The sequence below is a fragment of the Epinephelus moara genome, chromosome 23, assembly GCF_006386435.1.
Source record: "Epinephelus moara isolate mb chromosome 23, YSFRI_EMoa_1.0, whole genome shotgun sequence".
Lineage (NCBI taxonomy): Eukaryota > Metazoa > Chordata > Actinopteri > Perciformes > Serranidae > Epinephelus > Epinephelus moara.
In genome coordinates this window covers 18,649,427-18,675,591 of record NC_065528.1, presented here as the reverse complement: position 1 = coordinate 18,675,591, position 26,165 = coordinate 18,649,427, and the positions used below count along the sequence as shown (strand labels likewise).

The 26,165-nt window shown below is 41.1% G+C and overlaps 1 protein-coding gene across 4 annotated transcripts in view; it reads left to right on the top strand.

Moving 5' to 3' along the window:
* LOC126385035 (ELKS/Rab6-interacting/CAST family member 1-like) overlaps nucleotides 1-26,165 on the top strand; it is a 211,662-nt gene that overhangs the window by 177,730 nt on the left and 7,767 nt on the right. For 2 of the 4 annotated variants that reach the window (XM_050036531.1, XM_050036530.1), the window contains one exon: nucleotides 1,204-1,389. In XM_050036531.1, coding sequence (XP_049892488.1) covers nucleotides 1,204-1,389 — 186 coding nt within the window. Of the gene's footprint in view, nucleotides 1-1,203; nucleotides 1,390-26,165 lie in introns of those variants that run through there. The other 2 variants (XR_007569391.1, XR_007569392.1) reach the window with 2 other exon arrangements.

The window sequence follows — 26,165 nt, the reverse complement described above, 5'->3', positions numbered from 1 at the left end:
TTCTTATGAAGGGGTGGGATGAAAGTTCGACTTCTTTCCACTCCTTTTTGAACAATCTTTTCATTGTCTGTTGTTGTTGCTTTCTTTTCTTTTTTAATGTTCAAAATAAACTTTCAAATCAAAATCAATCAAATGAATTAAACTTCCCGTCATGACTGGGCTGCATTTCTGTCAGCGGAGTCATTTTTTTCCGAACAGCTGATTGGCCAGTGGGTGGTGCTTTTTATAGGATCAGATTCAACCCTGAACTTACCCTGTTCCGGAGCAAGATAGCCGTTCAGAGTAAGTTACCATGGTGATCTACCCCGATAAGAACTGAACCGGCTTCGTGAGACCGAAAACCCAGGGTTAACCCTGAAGTTACCTCGCTAAGACATTAATTCTGCTTTGTCATACAGGCCCCAGGGGTTCTAGAGTGTTTAGACTATGCACTACTGTTTTGGATTTTCTTTGGGTTTCCTTTTGACTTTATGTGACTTAATGTGACATCCCATCCTTCATTATCTCGTCATTTCTATGTCTGTCTTCTTGTCACTTCAGCCTGTGTTTGAATCAGCCGAGCTCTCGTGTTTAGTCTCCATGACTTTGCTTGGTGCTTGAAGACATGGACTGCAGTGTCCAAAATCACTTCCTATTTCCTATATAAGACACTATATTTACTTTCCTCCATTTTTTAGTATCCAAATTGGATTGTCAGATTTTCTAGACAAGGAAATTGCAGATTTTAAACCTGTCGGTGATGACGCAAAATGATGAGGATTCATATGTGTCCGAAATTTCAATTTGTTGCTCACTTAACTGTTGAGTGTCTGGTTTCAGTGAACAAGTGACTTCAGCCAATCACAGAAAATACAAAGAAGCAGGTGTTTTGCATCAGAGTTCATTATATGCACCAGTGTTCTTTCATTCAGTTTGCTCTTCATGCCTGTAGAAAATCTGTGCCTGAACATTTGTGTGTAATTAAATAGAGTGCTCAGATTTTTTTTACATACATTATAATAAAGAATAAAATAATAGCTATCAGCATCCACTGTTCTCACACCACCTTTTCCTCTCTCTGTCTCTCTCTGGCAAGACTTTATGTGTGTTTTTATTCTGGTAAAATCTTTTAAATAGTCATTATGGGCTGGTTTAGCCTTTGCTGTTGTTATATTTTGCGCACAATAATTATTTTTGTCCCCCATCACTCCCTTCTTCCCTCAGATTCTCTCTCCTCTCCTGGATCTCAATCAGAATCGCAGTAAACTGAAGCTGTATATCAGTCACCTGACCTCACTGTGTCAGGAGCGAGACCCAATCATACTGCAGGACTTTGCCCCGCCCCCCGCCTATCACCGCTCTGACTCCGCCTCCTGGCAAACGCAGCTGCACAGCATGACGCAGGAACAGGTGAGACCATGTGTGTGTGTGTATGTGTGTGCTTTTGAAAGATGGGTAAAAACATCATGCAAAGTGAAGACATTTCTGTGTGTGTGTGTGTGTGTGTGTGTGTGTGTGTGTGTGTGTGTGTGTGTGTGTGTGTGTGTGTGTGTGTGCGCGCACATGGGCACGGAATAAAGTGAGGACATTTTGTCACTTCCAATTCATCATTTCCTAAAATCAGCCACCTAGTGTGTGTTTTTCTGTGTGCTCGCTTGTGTGATGTGATGACGTGTATGAGTTTGTGTTATTGTTCTCGCTGTGTGTGTGTGTGTCTCTGTAACTGTGCGATGTGTGTGTAGGAGTAGGGCACACGCTGGCAGATTTTTGGCACTGCCTTTGACATTATTGAAAAGATTTACTCCAGCGGGTCACCTGACGACAAGCTCCTGGCTGCGGAACAAATACTGTTTCAGACGTTTTATTTTACAGGGAGTAAACTCTGCTCGGAGCCTTTGGCAGCGGGCTGGTTCATGTATGGAGCAGGGAGGGGAGAGACGAGCATTTATTTATTTATTAAACTGTCGAAAGAGTTGTCATCCGAGAGTGGGAGGAGAGCGGAGGAAAGGGAAATGAGGATACAGAAAGGTGAGGCTTATAGGGAAAGTTAAAGAAAGGCTGGCTCGCTTGCTTGCCTCGATGTAGCTGAGTTGTCATGGTAACCGCTTGTGTTTCCAGATATTGAATATAAACACCGTATTATTAAATTTTAAAATTTTGTGGCCGTCTATGGCTTCCCCATGTCTTTCTCTCTCTGTGTCCTTTTCTCCATATTGAAAACATATCAGGCGATACACGGTCGCTACATGTGGTATACATTGAAAAATGGTAACCCTAGACACACACACACACACACACACACACACTCATGGAGCAGTGTGACAGAGTGTGTGGTTGGGGTACAGCAGGACTAGTTTCCTACAGTCTCCATGAAAGCCCTATTGTATGTCTTAATGCTGGGAAATGTCTCTGTTTAGCATGAGTGCTTCAGATATGGCACAGCATGCTACGGTGTCACTTTAAATAAACTCTGAATAAACACAATTAAGTTGACATTTAATCACTGTGTACATTAAAGGCACAGAGAAATGGTACGGGTGACTTTCACAGACAGACAATTACTGCACGCATTTTTCATTGTCGGCCTGAATGCAGTGGTCCAGAGGCCGCGGATCCACATTTTTAAAAGGAAAAACTTACTCTAAATTAAAACTAATCATGTGGGCTGGCGTGAAAGCTTATCTAACAAGATTGAATGCTTTTAGACAACCAACTACCCACCCTGCAGTATTTAATTTCTACCTTATATTTATAAAAACATTTAAAAATACTGAAAACAGTCAAACCAAACTGTGCTCATGGCCACATCCAAGCCAAATTTACAACAGAGGCCAAAAAAGATCTTAAAAGACCGTTCTAACCAATTGACCACAAATCACTTGTACTTTGAATTACTGTGAAACATTGTCAAGACATGTTGCGGTGTTTTAAGTTGTCTAGTTGCCTTCTGCGCATTTGATTCAGGCTCTTGAGTAACATCATCCATCACAGAAAACACTGTCTGCCTGTTTTTGAGGTTAATAAGCATTGCATGGTACAAAGCAGTTGCAACATGTCTACCTTAGGGATAGGTATAGTAAGATTTTAACGATACCACAACTCTTACCGATACTGATTATCGATCTGGTACTTAAATAATACTCTTATCAGTTCTTTATGGAGGTTTTGTAAGTGGAAAAACAAAACAAATTAGGAACAGAATCGCTTCTTTTTCTATGTATGTAAGCACTGTATTTGAATTAACATTCTGCTACAGCATTTTCTTTGAATTCAATTTCAATTTTTGATTTTATTTATAAAGCACCAGAGGGCCTCCGTTTGCCTCAGAGGGCCTTCGAGCACCCCTCTGTCCTTGCATCCTTGCAGCAGATAAGAAAAAACCCTTTAAAGGGCCAGTGTGTAATATTTGGCATGGTTTATTGTCAAATCTGAATCTGAATCTTCTACCCATTAATATGTTTATATAAGTGTATAATCGCTATAAAATAAANCTGATGATATATTTCCCCAACGATGGTAGCAGTAGCACTGAATCCCATTCTGTGCAGCAAAATGGGAGCGGAGGATTTAGCCTCTCTTCTTGCCCGCTCAGCATCCTGAGTTCCTCATCTGTATGCTCCGGCTCAAACAGGTATGGCTCTGGGTCTGTGTCCGCTACAAGAAACTCCTCAAAATCGCGTTCAAAGTCGCCAATTGCAGCTGCTATAGTCCGGAGATATTGCTAGGCTAAATAAACAGCTGAGCTCTGTTTACCGGCTACGCTGCCAGTCAGTGTGCGGGCTGGAGATTGGTGGAGCAGAGAGGGGAGGGGGCCCCCACTCGGTATGGTAAACGAGTATGTGTGTATGAAGTGTGTGTGTTATGCTAGAAGAGTCAGAGTTTGGGACGGAGTGGAGTGTTAACGGAGTTTTTGGAGTGCTCAAATAAACAGGCCTTTTTCCGGAACGCTACTCTGGTCTCCTGCTCGTGAGGGATTCATTACAATATCGTAACATGGTTTAGATTTCTAAATAAATATTCACCTCGTCGCTAGATAGACCTACTCCTGAAAAACTCGTGTCTGCGCAAGGCTTTTTGTCCCTACGAGGCCACCGTCATTTACCCCACAGGAGGGGTGAGCGAGTGAGCCCTGCTATCTAGAATTTGACCACTGATGTCACTGTTTTCAACAGTTTTCAACCCATTTTACACAGTGGCCCTTTAACTAGGAAAAAATGGAAAAAACTCAGAAACCCGAATAAATCAATATGATAGACTATAACATACCCAAGGTGGATGGGGTAACGGGAGATGAACTACAAGGTAGGAGGTTGAAAACGGTTCATTTCTCCGCCTGTATGTGATGCACTTTGGCTAGATGTTTCAGAAGATTGCTTGTGTTTCCGCCCTTACATGCACAGGAGTTGATGAATTTGTGGCAGCAAGCAGTGTCGGCATCAATTCTTGTGAAGTATAACCATACTTGGGAGCATTTTGCTCTCTCCCCCATTGTCACTGAGAGCAGGGCCTGTGTGTGTGTGTGTGTGTGTGTGTGACACAGAGTGGCAGAGCTGGCCCTGCCCTGCCCCCTTGAACATGCAGCAGGCTGCGATTTGGATATTGCACTTGGCCATAATATTTTGATTAATTGTGTAACCCTATTTGGGGCGTCAGTAGCGTAGTGGTTAGTGCCAGCGCCCCATGTACAGAGGCAATGCCTCGCTGCAGCGGTTGCAGGCTCAACTCCGGCTTGCAACCATCTCTGCATGTACCCCGCTCTCTCCCTCACCCCCTCTTCACTCTGTCCTGTACAGTAAAGGCAAAAAGCCCATAAAAATAATCTTTAAAAAAATCTGTAGCCCTATTTAAAGTCACCACAACACAGTAAACAAACTCAGAGTTTTTCCCCCAGACACCCAGCTTTGGTTTCTCTACCTCCCTATTTTTGAGGTTTCAAGGTTGTAGTTCTAAGTATGCCCATATGTAAGCAACGTATGATGTCTCACAAATTGGCTCCCCACAAATTTTGTTACATATATTACTTAATATAAAGTTTCGTAGGTTAGCTTTAGGAGTATAAACATGGTGATGACATACCGTAAAATAAGTCAAAGTTCACTTGGCTTCACACAGGACACAAACACTGGTATCCTAGGGAAAATACCTGTTTGTTTGACCCATCCACCACCTCAACCTGCCCCTTCAGATGGACTTTTTGCTCTTAATACTACTTCCTTCTTTACTCCCATCAGTGCATTGGTCAGGTGATCGCAGTCTTCCAGACTACATGGGTTATACATGAATTACTGGCTCATGATTTGATGGGTTTGATATGAATTTTGGTGCATTACTTTTCTTAGATAAACATTTGAACAGTGCGTGGGAGCAGCCTGGTGTATGCTACAGAATTGCTCATACTCTGAATTGCTATGAATTATGATCTCTGGTTAGGGGCTGGTTAGGTTTAACCAAACTGCTTGTTAGGTTAAGGAATTTCAGTCATTGTAGAAGAATGAAGAATGGCACAAATACTTTTTAGCATGTGTGAGATAATTATCCCAGCATACAAAATTAAGGATAAAACCAAAAAGAGTTATTTTAGAGAGTGCTCATTGAATTGTTAGGTCAGAGTTGGGAAGGGAAAAAAGCAGTTAATTACAATGCTCACAGAGCAACGAGGATACTTTCATTTTGAGGTTTCTGGGTGGAAACTGAACTTTTCTTTCATTGCATTCTTCTATCCTCTTCATTATGTTCTCTTCTACCATTACTCTCAACTTCTCTTTCTTCAGGCCTTTTAGTTTCAAATGGTTATTGGTCCTCTGGCACCCAATATAAAATCTACATTGAGGAATTTAGCCATCACTTTGGATTCTCAATTGAACTTTGAACCACATGTCATAATCTCATTAAATTCTGCTACTTCACCTAAGAAATATTATCAAAATTAGATCAGTTGTGTCTTTTCCTAATCTAGAAAAGCTTATTCATGCTTTTGCTTTTGCTTCTCACACCTTGACTAATGTAGTTCACTGTTTACGTGCCTCATTTAATCTTCAGAATGCTCCAGCTCACATTTTTACTGGGACCAATCGTAGGTCACATATCACCCAGTTCTCGCCTCCCTCCACTGGTTGCCAGTTAACTTCAGAATTGATTTTAAGAGTCTTTTAATAACTTTAAGGCTCAACATGGTTTAGCACCCAGTTATATAGCTGAGCTTCTGACTACCTTTGCTCCAAGTCATGACGTGAGATCCTCAAGCCTACCTTCACTAGTCATCCCTAGGACACATATTTTTATAGGAAAATTTTCTCTTCTGCCTGATTTGTACTTGTGTGAGCTTACGTGTTTTATTTCTTATTGTTCTGTATTTTTCTCAGCTCTTAACAGTTTTATAATTACTGTAATCTTATTGTTGTCCTATTTTCATGCACTTTGTGAAGCACTTTGTAACCTTGTTTAGATAAGTGCTATGTAAGTAAAGTTATTATTATTATTATTATTATTATTATTATACCTCTGTCCCTTACTTGTCCTAAGGTGCCTCCATCAGCATTACCTTGTACTCTGCTGTGTGTCAGTGTAGGTGTAGGAGCTAGTAGGTTTTTAAAACGCTTCTTTTTTCTCTCTGTTTTTGGTGATATTTTTCCCTTCACGACACCACAGTTTGAATCTTTCTGCCTCTCTCTGTCCAAACCCGCCCGTACCCAGGCAGTGCCACTCGGCGCCATGTGTCTGCTTTAGACCCCGACCCTGCCTACACACAATCGCAGACACACACACTGCCTGTCTTTCATTCGGGCCCGCATTTCTCGTTTTCCTTCATCATGTGTCGCCATCACCCTGGCTGACCCTCTTAATGCACACACAGACTCCCTCCAGACTGCCATGTTCCAGTGTGCCAGCCTCTCTTCTCTGTCTTGTGGTGAGTGTGTGTGTGTTTTACAAGCTTCTCCTTGGCTCTGTTAAAATGCTTGGCACTCTGTAAAGTCATTAGGATCATACTAAAATAGCATGTAAAACACACACGGACAGACGCACAAACACACACACGTGGAAACCTACATATGCCATGCCCACACATGCATTAACATGACAACAATCGTGAATGACCACCGGAGGCTTGAGTAACTCTCCTCTGTTCTGGTAAACTGGAGCGAAAGCCGACAAAGAAGCCTGTTAGAGGAAAGGGTGGTGGGTGAGAACAAGTTAGTCTTTAGTGTTTATCAACTGGGCACCTCCCAATACAGATAACTGGTTGCATCAAGAATCCCTTAAGGAGGCTCAGCAGTAAATTCATGTCTTTAGCGAATTCCTGCTTTCTGTGCTGATAAGTTTCACCGTACTGTAGATACGTTTGACAGTACTGGAAACCAGAAGTACTTGAAAAACAAAATCTCCAATAAAATATCCCAAAATGTGTCCACAAACTGCATTTTTAAGGATGGTATGCAAGGAAGTTATCAACCGACACTTCACAGAGTAAGGAGTGCGTCAGAGTTTAATTGCTGAGGTTTCAAAACGAAACTGGAGTTTTTCTCGACTTGTTTCGAGTTGTTTCTCATCGGCAGACGTAACAGAACAAAAGGTTCGCTTCACAGTACAAGAACATGCACGATACAAACAGAAACACCCAGTTGTTGTGGCAAAAACAGGAGATATCATCTCAGCACAACCACAGCACAGGGTCGGTCAGCAGATTTTGAGCAAAATGCATCTTTTAATCCATCATGTGAAGTGAATCAAGAGCCGTTTATTGAGCAATACAACAATGAAATATATTGTTAAAGCCCTCCTCGATTTGTCCTAATGTCTGTTCCATTTAAATGTGATGATGCGGGTTTAGATGCAGCCTTGGATGTTTATTGCATGAAATCCTCTAGTTTAGTCTTTTTAACTCTCTTCAATATCAATTCCTACTGAAACATTTACATTTCTGTAGCTACTGAAGCATAAAGAGGAAAAAGAGACTTGTTGTAAAGCAGTGTGGCTGTAGGGATGTCAGTGTTGATCGGTCCTCCACTTTGGTGCAGACAGAAATATCTCAACAACTTTTAACTGGATCAACATTATTTTGGTACAGGCATTTGATTTTGGTCTTTTGTCTTCAAAGGATGAATCCTGATGACTTATGATTCTCTGGCTTTTCCTGTAGTGCCACCACGACGCTGACGTTTGTGATTTTGAGAGAAATGCCTACTGGATGCATTGCCATGAAATGCGTTTCTCTCCAGAGGATGAATTATAACATTTCCTCAGGCTCAGCTGTACTTTGCATTTAGTGATAATTAGCAAATATTAGCATGCTAACACTCTAAACTTAGATGGTAAACATTGTGAAGATCATACCTGCCAAACATTAGTGTGTTAGCATTGTTATTCTGAGCTTGTTAGGCCCTAGTCACACCGAGACACATCGCTACAGGAGCGGCCGCTTCCAAAAGCTTTGGTCTCCTCTCTTTTTTTTTTAAAGTCTGTAACCTACATGAAACCGTCACAAATCTCTGTAGCTTTCTCACAGACCAGAAGCTAACTAGCTAGCTAGCCTATTTATATAGTAAACGGCATTACACTCACCAGAGATTTACCTGACTGCTTGTGCAACTCCATGCATGTGTTCACCAATTAGTGTCTGAATAATGGGGTGACCTATTGAAATTAAATACCACTAATATCAACCTTTGCCATTGTCCCACTACTGTAAACCCCAATCCATCCATGACACGAAATTTTACATAAAACATAACATGACATAAAACCTTTATGTTCACTTGACACAAAAAAACATTGCTTTTGATCTTGATCTTGATTCAACACTGTCATTGAGCACTCAACTTATTGTGGGTTGAGTTTCCCAGCATGCATGAGACTATGTGTTTAAGGCCGTACGCCAAAGAAAACTGTTTAAATGTGTTCTAAATCACTCACAATTACTAAATATGCAGTGATTAATGTTTATGTATTTCATAGTAGTTCTAATGTGCTACAGTTAATGTTGTAGTAAAAGACATTTTGCACCATGACTTAAGTCGTATACCTGTGTGGATATTACTGTACACAAAGTTGTACTGAGGTGAAATAAAGAGCACTTCCTGGTTCAGAGTTCATCTCTTAGTCTTTTTCTAACAATTGAGAAATTGAAGCTCACCACAATATATTTTTATAGTTTAGTGTATTTTTTACAAAACTTATGTTAAACTGACATAAAATTCCTGTCAGACAATGATCTTGTGACAAATTCATTTTGTGTCTGGTGTACTCAAAACCATGATGTTACTGTGTTGTACTAAACTAAAAGTTTAATAAAGAGTAAAGAGTGCAAGCTGTTTCCAAAAAACTTAAGATGAGTGAGTGAATCAGGGTTTACAGTGTAGCACATTAACAGACAACAGAAGAATGGTAAAGCCGTCCTCTTGCTCGATTTAATTGGCTGCATGGGCCAGTGTGAAATTGACAAGTGGGGGAACTCCGCGCCTTGGGCTGAGGAGTTGGGAATATGGTATTCTAACTTTTATTCACATCTAAAAACTGCTAGAAAATCGGGACGCGCACACCAGGCATGCCTTACCATAGAAAGACTGGTTTTTCTGGCAGTGCATTTCTAGCCACACGCCTAGGTGTGATCTTGATCTTACACCCCATTTCCACCAAAATTAGCAGGTGTACATGGGTTTTTAAAACACGGGTCAACCCGCTAAAAATAAAAAAAGAGATGGACGGTATTTTGTGATCACGCATCATTACATCTAGCCAGTTAAGGGGCTAAAATTGGCACATTGACCTGGGTGTTGTGTTCCCATCAATGCTGATTGAAGCCAGAGGTGATAAATACCCATGACTACTACAGAGTCATTTGACCTGGGTGTGAATGCTGATTAAAACCATTCCGTTTGTGGGCGTTAGTGGGTGTTTTGTGCAGAAGAAAAGGGGCTTTAGATAGCTCAAATTAGCATTTAGCTCAAAGCAGAAAGGGCAGCATGGGCCAAAGCACAGACTCAGAGAGCTGCAAGCATAGCACAGCTTTTATAAAAAGAGTAGCTACACATAATGCTACAATAACGGTTTTTGGAGAGTAGATAAAAGATGCATGTCAGTATTTGCTTGGTGATATATCTGACAAAATGGCCACTGTAACAATGTCATTTTAAAAACTGCAACTGCTTTAGGACTGTGACAGTAGTGGTTGTTACTAGCACCAGAAAGTTTCACTGAAACCAGCTGTTGGTGTCGCAGCAGTGAACCTGTTGAAATGCAGCTGATTGATTGTTCCTGGAGAACCTAAGCTGACTAATTAGTGAAGATTCATTGTGTCCCTGTACTGCAGTTAGACTTGTTGGAGCTGCTAAAGCATTAGGTCATTAAAATCTGACATCTGAATGTCTGACTCCTCTCTTGTATATCTTCTGTACTGACATTTGCTTGGACTGACCTCAGTGAAGGAACCAGACTAATATTAAATCCAGTAGGCATGCATCTGACCAAAACTAAAACACTAAATCTCAGTGGGGAGCTGTTAGCGCAAGGTAAGCTTTCAATTGATGGATTTGCCGAAGATATTTTGTTTCGGTCGTCTGTTCCTGTGTATTTGTTTCCATGTCTCCCTTTAACCTCGGCTGAACTACAAAAGTTTCGCTGATTCCAAAAGTGAGGTTTCGCTAAAAGAGCTGTTTTCTGTGCCATAGTCATAATAATAACCTTTATGGCTCAATGACGTCTCTAATGAGCACTGAAGAGAACTGGCATCGTATTCCACATGCACACACACACACACACACACACACACACACACACAGGAAGTCTCTCTCTGGCCCATGTCTCCGTCCCTGGCTTGATGTGTGAAGGTATAAGACATCGCCTGTTTGTGTGTATGTGCATAATCTGTACATGAACAGCTATCAAAACCAATTTTGCAAATTTTGCGTCTTTATGCATGAACATACAAGAGCATGTGTGCGGCTGTGAGTCTGTCGGAGTCTATGTGCGTGTACATCTGCGTGCGTTTTGTATTGTAAAAATTGTATTAAGTGTTATTGGCTGAGTCGGACATTATATCGCTGCTTTTATGAAACCAGTATGAATTGTCAGCACATGACCCTCTATCTGAAGCAAAAACCGGCTCCCAGTGAGTGACTGCGAGTGTTTCCGAGCCAACTCAAGCTGGAGAAACCTCAGTGAAAATTGAATCCACATATTTACAACTCTACAAGTCATTGTAATGAAGGAAAATGCCACACAATTACAGACTTCAAATGTCACTGTTGTTGCAGTAGAATCTCCGAATAGAAGAGGGGAAGACGTACTTTCTCTTCGGCTTGCCGTACATACATTTGTAAAGTTATACAGCGGTGGATCTGACAGGTTTTCAGGGCCTGGCAGCTGTTCAGTCAACTGAAGTGAATCGAATGACTTTGTATCAAACTTCCAGTACAAAGAAAACAACACCAATATGCTGCTGCAGCCTTGGTGACTCTAAACTCTGCACTGTGAATCCTCGCTGATATAAAACACTATAAAACAGATTCAACATAATAAAGATCTTAAAGAGATAATTGAATTTTTTAGAGAATGAGAAAACCAAAGCAGACTGCGAGGCCTTGATTGATAGTACAATAATCATGCTTATATATGCGGTCAAAGTTGGATCAGTCTGGTTATTTAGTAAGGCAAATCTACCCAAACATTTGACATAATGACATCGTTAAAACTACAAACACTTCTGAAATGTTTTATAAATAAAACTTGTCTTGCCTTACATATAAAGTACAACCCTTTAGGTTTCACACGCAGGCAATCATTGTTGTTTCAGCTCTGCAGCCTGATGCCCTACATGGCAAAGTGATGCCCTCTTCACAGACTGTGGACGAACTGTGTGTGTCCATCTGTGTGTGTCGAGCCCTCATGGCTTCAAGGTCACTGATTGGGTGAATTTTGATTGACAGGAGATACAAAAACAGGAAGGGGCAGGGCTACAATTTATATGTCACAGCTGATAATGTAGAGGGCGACTACAGTATTACAATCATACTGATAGGCTGAATATATATGTGTGTGTGTGTGTGTGTGTGTGTGTGTGGAACTTAAACATCCCCAGCGATGATAAAAAGAGTCATTATTGTTATTTTGATAATCTGTGTGTGTAGGTGTGCGTGACAGAGTGTTTCCTAATGATAAAAATCCTGGAGCTGCCATTGTACTAAAGCCGTGTTCGGTAACATTATGTTTGCCTGTTTGCTTGTCTGTCTGTGATGGTTATGCCTCTCTGCTTCAGAGTAGTTGTACACATGCAAGCTGACAACATAAATGAACAGGAATCAAACCTGTGTAAAATAAATGTGTTTTAATAACTCTGAAATCCAACACCAGAATAAATGATGTCATTGTATGTTTCTGAACACCACAGATACATTACATTTGTTTTAGCAACACTGTAGTTAACGTGTGGTTACACACAAAAACCACTTGGTTATGATTAGGAAAGATCATGTTTTGGCTTACTATACCTGCTTTTAGTGGGACAGTCCCAGCAGGAAATACACCAATGTCATGGTTTAAAAACAACCGCGTCTCATGGCACTGTCATCGTGGTAAAACAACAGCTTTTCTTGACATTATCTCGGGCAGAATGACAGAGATGAGTCACTTCTCATCACTTTTGGTGGCTTAAAAGCTTCTGGAAACACAGCAGGGACTTAACATAGCTTTAGTTCAGGCAGGACGCGATGTCAAGCTCAGCTCACATCCCAGCTACATCAGCTGATCTCAAACAGCCCAATCATCTGATGGAGCAGCTGATTGATCAAAGGGAGTCAGCTGGTAGATCGCATGATTCCTTTCTATGCAACCAGTTGGTGAATCTCATTTAGGGCGCCCTATTTAAACTGCTCTGGCCTGCCTACTGTTGCTGCTTCCTCTGCAAGCCACTTTGCAACCTGCCTCCGACCCAGCTCCTCCTTTTCATGCTGTGTCTGACTTATCAATGTCATTTCTGTTTGTCATTGATGCTGCTCTGTTCTGTTCCCAGGGGGTCTTTGCTGCTGCTCTCCCTGCCTTAGGCTTTCTATGTAGGCACATGGAAGGGCAGGGAGGTGTGCTCTCCCACCTCAGGTTTTTCATGTAGGCGCATGGAAGGGCAGAAAGGTTTGCTCTGTCTGCCTCAGGCTTTCCTTGTTTGCACGTGAAAGGGTAGAGAGGTTTGCTCTTCCTGCCTTGGGCTTTTCATGTAGGTACATGGAGGAGGCTTTCTCTGTAGACCTAGGAAAGGCAGAGAGGCTTCAGAACTAGGGGTGTCCCCCACTAAGAATTTTCATAGTCGAATCTGATTTGACAGATTTTTCCTTTAGCAGACTAATCGTCGAATCATGTTGTTTTCCCCCTCATTGATTAATGAGCTCATTTGCGTCAGTTTCTGCTCCAGAGAAAAGAGCTAAAACANTCCTCCAAAGTGTTTGTTTATGCGCTCCGCCAAGCACATACCTCCTCCAAAGTGTTTGTTTATGCGCTCCGCCACCGTAAATCACCGTAGGCCTCAGTGCTGCTCTGATGGTCCTGCAGCGCACACTCACCTCAGCTTATTTGGATCGAGCAACTGGGTGATTTATTCATTCTTAGTAATGATTATGCCTACTGATTAAACGCACGCGTCATTTTCAATTTTTTATTAACATAAATTAGGCTGATGTTTGTATCAAAATAGGCTATATATCATGAATTACTAGAAAACAAATACATTCTATGTAAAATCAAGATGTTCAGCAGCAGTGAGCACCCCCATATAGTCAGAATAGTACGGTCTTGTTTCATAACCACATTTTGCGACGATTCAACGGCGAGACTGGCAGTCGAATCAGACTTCTCCGAATTGAATGACCGAATCATCGACTATTCGGGGTCACCCCTACTCAGAACAGAGCCATACTGCCTAATATAATACTGCAAATGGAAATAAGGTTTTCTTTGACTAAAGTGGTCCTGATTGAACAACCCGTTTTGTTGTTTGTTGTTCTTAGACAGTGGTCTGCAGCCTGGCAGACGTCTCGCCAAGATGTCATGCCATCCACCATCCCCTCTATCTCACGATGACTATGTCAGCTCATATACTACATCACTTTAATAACGATATGATATGTATAAAACATACAAATGTGCTGTAACGTATCCTTGGTTTGCAGAAACATACAATGCCAACATTTTCTTCTAGCGACTGGGCTGCTAAAATGGGTAAGACAAGAAATACACAAGCAGAGAGGTACAATAAGCAAAGGATAGAGGTTCAGTGGGAGACGTGGAAATGACTTGCTGTAAATGTGAGCCAATGTAAATTATGAGAATGGAGGAATAAATGATTGTTTTAGTGTGACATAATGTGACTGTATTATTTGTTTGTGTGTTTTTAACCATGTTTTCATTTACTTGACTCAGACTTGATTCATAAAAAAATGACTTGACTGCTTTGTGACTAAATTTGTCTTGAGACTTGTCCTGATCTGACCTGGTAAAATCCTCTAACAAAAAAAAAAAGTTAGTGCTGGGCAGGCCTTATACGACCACACAGCTTGAATACTTGATGATAAGGCCTCTACACTGAAAGGACTCAGTCTCTTTTGCAAGATAAGATCACCTCTTTTGAAGCTTTGCAGGGATAATGTTCAAATACTATCATTTCAAAAGTCAGTTTTGTCTTTCAATTTACTTGGGAAGACATTTGACTTGTGAAAAGAAAACCTCAGAAACCCTTAGAAAAACAGCTCCTTTTAGCCGGAAATATGACATTACTTCACCTTTAAGGTAGCTGAAACCTTTATCCAATATATTTATAACCCAAAAAAGAGCAAAAATCATGCAAACACATTGACTTCATCAAATTTGCGGATGTACTTTTTCTTCGTCTTTCTCTTTTATGGACTTTGGTGCAGCCAAACGAATGAGTTTTCAGTCTGTGGCGGAAGATGTGCAGACTTTTTCACTGTCCTGATGTCACTTGGGAGTTCGTTCCACCATTGTGGAGCCAGGACAGCGAACAGACATGATTTTATAGAGCAGGAGCCGGGCCTCCTTCATAGCGAGGAAGAGGCGAGGTGATTTGCAGTAGCAGAGTGCAGTGTAGTTTGACCATGTCCTGGATGTGATGAGCCTGAGCCATTCACAGCACGAGAGGCAATTACCTGTGTCTTAAAATCGGACTCGAGCAGCCGCCGTGTTGTGAAGGAAAAAGTGTTTTTGTCTGGTGCGAATGAAATTGTACAGAGTGGAATGGCGTGGAGGGAAGACAGAGAGTGGAGGAGGTGGAGGAGAGAGGTTTGGGAGGTTGTCTCGAGCCGAGAGTCAGACCCATCCATTTGTGCTGCGCTGTGGTCTGGGGTCTCTCTTGGCTTTCATTAGGCAGCTCTGCTTCCTGCTCCAAGGATGATTGTTTTCTCTCTAAATACGACGCAGAGGTCCTCGACAACCATTAGACACACACACACACACACACACACACACACAGAGCAAACACACACTCAGACACACAGACAAAAGGAGAGACAGTCAGACGCACCCACACACGTCCGACCCTCAGTGCCCATTTCACACACACACACACGTGCAGACACACACACACAGAGGCCTGGTCATTACAGACTAACTGCTGGGTTTTTATGCAGATTTATTGAATCCAAGCTTAATAGCTTTACCAGACCCCCTCTTTTAACATGCATTTGTCTTTCTTCCTTGATCTTTCTCTCCGTCTCTGGTTATCACTCTCGTGTCCCTCTCAACGTGATTTCTCTCATCTCTTCTGTCCTCTCTATTCTTTTGAATTTCTCTGTTTTTCCCCGTCTCTCCTTTGCTGCTGTCCCTCACTCTTGATCAGTCTGCCTCCCTTCTTCCTCTCCGACTCTCTGTCGCACTCTTTCAGCTCCCGCTTCAATCACTGCCTCTCTTTTCCACCCTCTACCTCTCTGCCTCTCCATCCTCTGTTGTCTGTAATGGAAAGACAAGCTGGTGATGGTGACAGGTGAAGGCCACAGACTTAAATGAACACACAAAGGAAAACGCACAGGAGCATGCTCTGCACTCTCACACTCTTCTCGTCTCTATCTGGAGCTCACAGTGGCAGACGTGGTGAAAGTTCAGCTCGGCATATTTCTGTTGTTAATGCTGCGGACGTTTCCTTTGTCAAGTTCAAGTTCAGCCATAAAATCATTGTGACTTTTACAAACACTGAAAAGCTTTCAAATGAAAGACTTGAAAATGTACAGATGCCATGCTTGCTCTGAGTTACGTAGCCAAATGGTCAGAATTGCACATGAAATCTGTGGTTTAGGTCGCAGTGATAGTCAAGGCTTTGTAAAGCTCAGGAGGAGAGAACACACAAAGTGAACAGAAATAAAAGATGATGTTGTAAAAGAAGCCGGTTGTGTTAAAAGCAGCATCTTGTTTGTTTTTCCTTAACAGACATTTTACCTCCTCATATTAATGTATTTGAAGCTGCATTTTCAAATGTTGGAGACTGTGGCTCCCTGAACCACTATAACATTAATTATTGATGGGCTGTATGGTTGCTATATTATGCAAAACACAATTTTCCTCACCAGCCTGCCTTCAGTCTTTTTTTAATTCATTTTTAAAATGATACATAAGCAGATGACTTTACAATTTGTCTCCCATTATGTGTGGGTCATCATAAATGAGCAAATCTCAGGGATAGTTAGATGTTTTATGGGATGGGAAGACAATTTCAACCATATACATTGTACTATTTCTGTTTTGCTGATTGTTTTTGGCCAAATAAAATGACATTAAAAAGAAAAATCTGTTCTGGTTTGAACAGAATTGTTCAGACAATTGTCATCCTTTGTTACAGGCTTAAGCTAATTTGTTTAACTCAAATTAATTCAATAAGCTTTATTGGCATGATATTTCTAATGTGTTGCCGAGGCACAATTACAATTCAAATTTACAATTTGAAAATTCAAAAACATTAACAGTGTGTTATTACAAATGCACAGACAGACATTTTAAAGGAGAAAAAAAACATATTAAGTGAAGGAGTAAATAAATAGTCAGACTATGATCTGTGATGAGATGAGCTATATGTTATTGTGTTGGTTGTCTCTTAGGAATTGTTTTATATGTTTGATTACACTCAGACGTGTGGAGGCAGCATTTATGTTACTAGGCGTAATAGCTAAAGAAGTTGATGTATAGTAGGAGATAAAACACTCGGGCGATAGTACTGAACTGTGCCACTGTGAACTGACCAAGTTGTCATGATATTGTTGGTCAAAACACATGCACAGAGTGTGTACTGTCTGTGTGTCCTGTATTTTATTGAATATACAGCATGCAGCTGCTGGTTAAAGTGTTAATACTGAAAATGCAGAGAAATACTTTTTAACGAAACTTGCCTTTGTGCCGTGTGTGTGCATTTGGATAGTAGAGTGCGACTCCGGCCACTGACTTTCCCTCATTTGCAGAGAAGACAAGTTTAAAAGAAAGTTGAAGCTTCTCCATGGCCAGCTCTACAGAGTCAGCAATACAATATAAAATTGTGTCATCCGCATATAAATGAGCATGACAGTCGGTCAAGGATGTGACAATGTCATTAATAAAAATTGTGAAGAGGACCGGACCCAAGACTGAACCTTGCGGTACACTCTTGGTCACATACAAGAATTCTGAACGGACATTACTGGCATCCACACACTGACGCCTGGAGGATAGAACCAGTTACAGGCACCACTGTCTAAGCCAGTATTTTATGTCTAAACCACAGACTGTCTTTGTCAAACCCGACCCAAGCCTGATGCAGTTGATGTCCTGAAGTACTGAGCTTGTCCCTGTCATGCTGTTTTTGTTACCATGGTTACAGTTTGTATGCCCTAATCACACATGTGGCACCTGTAAATGACCGTCAAACGTAATTGTTCTCTATAGACTTATATAGGTAGATTGTTTTAACACACACACACACACACACACACACACACACATATTACGCAATGCCATAGGCAGTTCTAGACAGTTTGAGTCTTACTAAGCATATGTAAAGTCTTCATCCACATGAACTCTTCTTGAACTCCAACTGATGCTAACTGAACTATTTACATAATCCAATCATCATGGTTTCTTTGGAGTTATGGTAGAGGAAGGTGATAGCATCTACCATGGATAGCTTCAGTGCTGTCCTCCTCTGCTCGATTGGTCTTCCATCAATATAATTCTGTTTGCTGGTACTGCTGTAAGCTGAAAAGGTCAGAAAGTCCCCAACAAGTACACCGAGCATCCGATAACGTTAGGCGATGACATATTTAGTTTGAAGTCCTCCATTGTTAGCTAGCTAACATTAGCTTACATGAATATTTACCATCTTAAATAGCCTGTGTGTTGCTTTCATGTGTTGCCACACAAATAACAAACCCCAGCACTGAACAAGGTCAGGGAAAAATGTAATCTTGATTGCTAATATTATTGATTTCTCCCTGATTTTGATCATATTCCTGCTGGAATATGTCTGGTTGTGAAGATTTTAGTTTGGAAGCTTTTACTGGTGATTTCTAAGGGTATAAAGTGCCGCTATAGACCCGGAAGCACTGACCAATCAGAGTTGGTATTTCTGAACATTAAAGCATGTAAATGTTCTAGTGGAAACCCAACATACCCAACCTGAAAAGGAGCATAATAGGTCCTCTTTAACACAGTGAATCAGTTTCCTTTCAGATCGGCCTACTGGGAGGTTACACCTATACAGTCAATGCTGGAGTCTGTTTCTGCTGTTTATTTCTGCAGCCATTAGTGCTGTAAGTCCAGCCCTGTGTAGTTACTCCTAGAGGGCCAGTTTACAGTTTAAGTCTTTTTTATATGCTCTATAACCCCCTGTTGTCTATGAACGTGTTCCAGTATAGTCACCACAGTCACAGGTTCACTTCTATCTGCTTAACCTGCATTAATAGGTGCTAGAGAGAATGTTGGAGAGCTGAACTAATAGATTTACGTTTCTCTCCTTCCTTTATAGTTACTAAAGTGCTCATGAGCAAGACACAGGATGGGGGGGAACTCCCAGATTTGTGCTTTAATCCACTGTTCCCTGCTAACTAACTGCTCCCAGAGGCCGATCCTATAAATATGAATATGTTCCTACAGTCAATTTGGCTGATTGAATAACCTGTTAAAATAAAATTACCCAGTGATGTTGAATGGCCCGCAACACACACTTCCCTTCTATTTTTCCTCAGCTGTTAGCGCTAAAGGAGTGCAGTATTTTCAAGTCCTCCAGGAGCAGTTTCAGGTACAAGTCCTCAAGCTCTATTCCCACTGCAGCTCGTTAGCCTGCGTTTTAAGCTGCGTGGACTACAACTGCACTGGACTACGACAGAGCACACACACATTCACACACATTCAGTCAGGCGCTTTTGGCCTTGGCGCAGTGTATAGGCGGCCAACTTATAAAGCAGTCTACATGCAGTGTAAGCCTGTAAGAGCCTAATGGTTTAAATAGAGACAGGAAGAGAGACAGGGATTATAATAGCCAATATAGGCCTATTATACTTTATCCCTTTGCTCTTACTCATAATGGTGTTTCTATAGCACCGCTCAGGGCTGCAGCTGAGGAGTCTGGAGCCCTTTTAAACCTCCTGATCGTATCTTTGCTCATGCAACTTGCCACACTATAGCTGAGGAATATTAGGTCAGACTTTGTCCTCCAGACTTTTTCTGTGTCCTAACCCTCGTCCTCTCCTTGCCCTATGTCTTTCTGCGGGTTTTGTTTAAATAAGAGTCTGTCGTAAAGGTTTTTCTCGCAGAAACAGTCGACCTTTTCACCTCAGTTTCGATTTTCTTACCCTCCACATTTCTCACCAGGCAGTGCTGCTCTGTCACTGTAGTTGTTACTTGCTTATGTTCAGGCAGTCAAGCAGTTATTGGAAAACAGGCTGGAATATTTAAAAGTAATGAACCCATGTTTTTCATTATTATCCAAATAGTTTAAGTGCCAAAGCTGGTTAAGATTGGATGAAACTTGTAGTTGCCGTGTTTTGGATAGGATAGGAATGTAGGAAGATGTTATTTTGTTTCTAAACCTCGCAGTTCAGGACTTAAAGTATAAAATAAAATAAATTTGACATTAATTCTTACTTGGGGGCTCCATCACCTTTTTGATAAATTCATTAATCATTACATTAAAGGTTCTGTATACGCCATTCAGAGAATTACTATCACAGCAAGCATCTATGGGCTATGTAAAGATATAGTGGAGTAACGGCGTCCTGAGCTAAGAATGACGTCATGCTCCCTCTGTGTATAATCCGAGCATCTCTGTTTCTTGTTGTAGTAGACTGGGGGTGCCCAAACTTCTTCCCTTGGAGGGCCAAAACTGAAACTTAACAGTGGGCCATGAGCCAAAAGCAAACACCTACTGTATAATATTGTCAAGATGCAAAATGGTACTGGGATCCCATTTCCCTTAATTAAAATGCCTTTTGTCCATGTGCCACTGTCTCTCTCCATAATTTTCCTAACTGACTCATGCAAAACTGACTTCCTGTGCAAAGTGTCACCCTGTGTCACTGGCTTTGCTAGGTTATAAAAAATAATTAATAATGAGGAATTTTACATATTTAAAAGTAGCATTTACCTCACAAAAATTAAAACAGCATGAACAGCAATTTATATCAGTGGTTCCCAACTGGTCCAGCCACAGGGTCCAGATTTCTACTTCGTCATTATTTCAAGGTCCACACAGTTTAATACATTCAGTGTCATACTTGTGTTCAGCCATGTCCTAAGCTAGTTCACTGTCCATTAGTCACTCATTATACGGCAGGAAAAGGGACTTAAGAATAAAAGCTCTCTGTCAGAAAGTAATTTCACTTCAAAATAAAGTGTTTTTTACAAACTTGACACTTGCAGTACATTCAGAATGGACCTGCAATCCACTTTTGGACCGCAACCCACCAGTTGGGAACCACTGATTTATATTATTATTCTTTTATTACATTTTTAGAAAATTGCTAGAAAGATATGATGGGCCAAAGTGCACCTTTTGGTGGGCCAACTCTGCCTGCTCCACGATGCAATGAAGCAACCCTTAGCATAATGCCCAACCCTACCCTACACTATATAAGAACTAGAGCTGTCAAGTTTTGCTATTGTTTGAAATAATTGATAAAAATTACCTTTCTGTTGGAGACTGAGAAGAACTAGGTTGATTTTCGGGCAGGTCATTGTCCTCTGACTCTGACTATGATTCTGGCTCTGGTGGCTCAAACATGTATGGCTGCACCAGTCCAATAAAGCTGACAGATGGAGCATCCATTGTGGTACTGCAATTAAAACAGACTGCAGTTTCCCAGGAGTGGGCGTGGCTTCATCAAACTCAGCGGTCACACCCCCAGTGTCTCAGAGCAGAGCATACTGTCTATTTTTTCATGACTTTGAAACATAGTTTTATACACTTGGCGACTTTTTTAATCACTCAATTTGGCTGGTTGCGTTTGACAAACACATTACACATGTTTATTTTTGCTTTACTCAGACTCAAAGGTAAAAAGGTGAAGCCATTAAAACCATTGTCATTTATGATTCATGATCCAACCTTCTGTGGTTGCTTTTACCTCTTAAAACTCCTTGTTTCATAAATGGCATGCCAGGCTCAGTATTTTACTTAAGCTGACTTAACTCGCTCTTAAACATAAAGGAGTAACTACATTATTTGTGGAAGTGGGTCAGTGGGCCTCATCGTTCGCAGCCCTGATCCATGGAGACATGAGACTGGACCTCATGATTCATTTACATCATTTCCCCTTAAACAAGTCAAAACAAGGTGAAGCTAACTGTTTAAAATGCACCGCCATGAAGTGGACGGAGACAGTTCTCTGATAAAGAGAGACCTCTGGCCTCAGGATCATCTGTAAATGTAAAAACTGTAGTGAAGTAACTTTGTACCGTGTGTGTGTGTGTGTGTGTGTGTGTGTGTGTGTAGCAGGATGTTGACCTGCTCAGGACGGACTAATGCACTCCAGTTAGATCATATATTTGTGGTTGTACCCGTCTCTGTCTCTGCTAATCTCTGCGTCTCTATCTCTCTCTGCTGAGTTATGGTTTCTTTAGAAAACATTAGCATTCCTCTGCAAAGAGGTTCAAGCCCTGCAATGTGTGTCAAGGGGTCAGTGTACACACACACACACACACACACACCTCATCCTCATCCTCATTCCCAGGCTGATAACCTGTGTGTGCATGTATGTTTGTGCGCAAGTGCAAGGTTTGGACTGAGTGTGTGTGTGTCTCCAGGCCCCCGATAAGGAAGATAATGATCCATCACGATAATGGAGCTTTAATGGCTGCAGTAAAAATCATCTTCAACAAACCCTCACTCTGTCTTATACACACACACACACACACCCGTCTTATCCCTTCCCTCTACCTATCTCTCTGCTTCCCACAATCCTCTGTCACTCTCTAAATCAGAACTTGAGCTTGCACAACTTTAGCGTCACACACACCTGTCATTTCAAACACCCAAACCACTGTATCACACACTCACTAACCTACACCAATGCATCTCCTAAACCCACACACATACTTTGACATAAACACCAACAGTCAAACACACACACTCTTACAGAAGTCATGAATCTGGCAACACTGCCTCTCTGCCCACTTGGATAATTTCGCCTACATTTCTCCGTGACCACACACACTGTGATTACATGAGACGTGATCCATGGGAGCCACAACATCCAAACTTATACCTCATAACTGGAAACTGTATCATGCAACATTGTTTAGATTTAATTTCTTCAGGCCATAAATGAGCCATGGAGTGACTGTAGCAAGAGAGGAAGTTTATTGCTTAGCAGCGTGGGGACGGAGGATTATATTATGATTACTTTCTGTGGAAACCTGGGTCTTATTTTTCTAGTTTTGGCTATCACACGTATCAGCCATGAGAACATTTTTCCCACCTGCTTAATTGTGGTGATTTAAGGATGTGGCGACTCTGTTAGACACAGATTTGCAATAAAAACCATTGGGGCAAGAAGTCAGCCAGGTTTTCAACATGTTCTCGGTTTAAAACCACATTATCTACTAAAAAATACAAAACATAAAAAAACTTTTAGGAGCTTTTTGTGAAACCGCTTCATGGTCCAGACACTTACTGCACCGTGTGTGTGCACACATACAGATTGAAGTTATACGTTTAAATTTCACTGTCAAATAAATAGTTCAAGTCAGTGGTTCTCAGCCTGGGGGGGTCAGGATCTTTCTGCTTGATTGAAAGAAAAATATTTAAGCAATTGTTGTATTACATATATTTCTATTTACATTTTCTGACTTTTCTAATCTTTGCCTTTTGTGAAACAGTGTTTTGCTTTTTCAAGATGTGAAAGTGATTCAGATGAAGTCGTATTTCTTTCACAGGAAAATATATCTATAGCCCTGTTTTTACGGGACTAGTTTTACCTGGGGAACTCTGGTGATTTCTAATAGAGATGTACCGATACCACTTTTTCCTTCCCGATACCGATTCCGATCCCTGAACCTTAGGTATCTGCCGATACCAAGTACCGAGCCGATACCAGCGCGTAAAATAAAAATGGATGGGATATGAATTGTTGTATGTCTCAACCCCTAAAACTCTATGTAAAATATTAAGAAATAAATACATAATAGTAGAATGAATGCCATAAAACTTTTTTTTTAATTATTATTATCCAGTGTTGACACAGATCAAGACACAGGTTAAAGTGCAGCCACACAATTTGGTAAAAAAGACATTTTAAAGGCTACAGTAGAATGCTTTTTAAACTCCGCTCCTTTTCCGTTTTGTTTGCCTGTAGCGTGCGTATGTGTAATGACGTGAGGCATTACGTGGTATCGGATTGGTCATAGGCTGTACTCGCCGATACCCAATACCACATTTTAGGCAGTATCAGAGGCATTTCTGATACTGGTATCGGTATCGGTACAACTCTAATTTCTAATAAATGCTGAGCTCATCTGTGATCTTAATATTGTACAAAACTACCATGTCCGGAATTTGTCAAGTAAAAATTCCACCGCAAATTACCTAAATTTGGTGAAATGTGCCAAACACAGAGGTCGTGGGATAATATTAATCCCATTTGAATCAGAATCTCTGTTATTTGTGATCGTATTTAAGCTTTCTGTTTTCTCTGTGCCTAGTTTCTGCCTCTTTCCTGATCGAAACTTACTGCGTTGGCAATTATTAATGAAAGTTTTTACAGCATCTTGGGTGCAGGAAGCTAATAGCAACACAGCATGGAGACCTGTTCACAGAATACCCAGGCTCAAATCAATCAGAAGAGCGAACTCTCAAAAGATCCTGAGAAGGATGACGTGTGACAATTTGTGGCAGAATCAGCTCTGTTTGTTTAACCCACATTTAACAGATAAAAGGAAGTTAACACTGTGCATCACTGCTAGTAGTGCTGTGTAGTCTTTCTGTGTTGTGTAGAGTGGAGTTACAAATGACTGTGTGCATCATATCTGGGGGATAATGTCAGTTACTTTAGTAAAATACAGCCTTTGCTTATCCTGTGCAAATACACTGGGAGGTTAAATCCCATAAGGTCCCCAGGTAATACGAGTCCAGTGCCAGTAGGGCTAGATAGAGCTCAAACCTTGTGGACATATTCAATATCTTAATACTCCACCCCCATTTTGTAGCAAAAACGCCTAAAATGACATACCCTATTAAAATGACTGTAGCTTCTGAACCGCTCTGACTACATGCATGAGGTCTTGCCAGAAAGAAAACTCTCTGAAGTTTCTTGTGAAAGTGTCAGAAACACTCTAGGTGATACATAGACAGAGAAATGGGCCTCTGAAGTCAGTAAAAAAATGAAGATTTTGCCTAAAATAAAATAAAAAATGTTTTTCAGGATGAATAACTGTCTGTGGCTTCATCTGAGCAGGTAAATGACACTGTGGGGCTGTAGGCACACTATCAATGAACATTTGTTTCAAATTTTTTGAAGGTTGCACAAAGTATGACCATTCTACAGTGTTTTTACCATGCAAAGATCCAGGCGGAGCTCCAAAAGACAAGTGGGTCACTCTGCTTCAAAACAGAACTATCAGTGATCAAACAACACTCAGCCAGCTTCAAACATTGTACCTTATTGAAATCAGGTGTGATTATGATAGCTGATGTTGTTTATGACACAGAAACACCATAAAATATCACCAAATAAAGCCATATGAAACGTGAAAGTTATGATCCCACTTTCTAGATGGTATATCTCAGCCAAAAATAGTGGTAGGAGTGAGACGCTTACCTTTTATAAACCAGCTACGTGCCTGCTAACAGCTCCACATAAGATCGCGAGTAATCCTTTAACTTTTCCCGTCGAAAAACGGCACGACATGACATGTCACCACTCATCGCGATTTTGGACTTTGTGTGTTTAGGCTGCTCTGGTGCGAAATACAAAATAAATAAAAGGAAAAAACGATGTTATTATTGAAAAGTCGAGAGCTTCCTGAATATGGCAATACAAAACATCACATGGTTTGATGACGTAGTGCGCCTGGGAGATACCATTTAACAGAGGAGGAGGGGAGCGAGGACGTCGGTGTCCTGGCGGAGTTAGAGAGGTTAAAAGGGCACAGAGGAGGACGCCACCGGGTCACAAACCAATTGGGAACCTTTGATTAACTGGGATTATATCTAAAACATGTTCTACTGCTCATGTTTGTAGAATAGAATAGAATAGAATATATCTTTATTGTCCACAATGGGTGGAAATTTGTCTTTCGGCTCACCAAACACACACGACAACATTGTAAGACAAGCATATAAAGTCATTATAAAGCACTTAAACACATTAGATCAGCTCATTGTCTGTCTGTGGTTTAAAACTCATCAGTTACTTTGTTGAGTTGAGGATACCGATGGCACTCAGGATGAAGGACTTCTTAAATACATTTCGTTGCCAGAGGGACTCTATAGTGCCGCCCAGAGCTCAAGAGCTTGAACTAGCTGAAGAGAGGATGGGAGCCATTTGCCAAGATACTTCTCACTTTCTTCCTCGTCCTCTCTGTAAAAACTTGGGTCAAGAGCTTTTGTGGCTTGCCAGCTGTTTTACTTGCCATCGTCATAGTCCTAGAAAGTTTATTCTTGGATGTACAGTTAAGATGACTGTACCAAACAGGAAGGCGAAACGTTAAACTCGCAACCATATTTTGGTACACTAATAGAT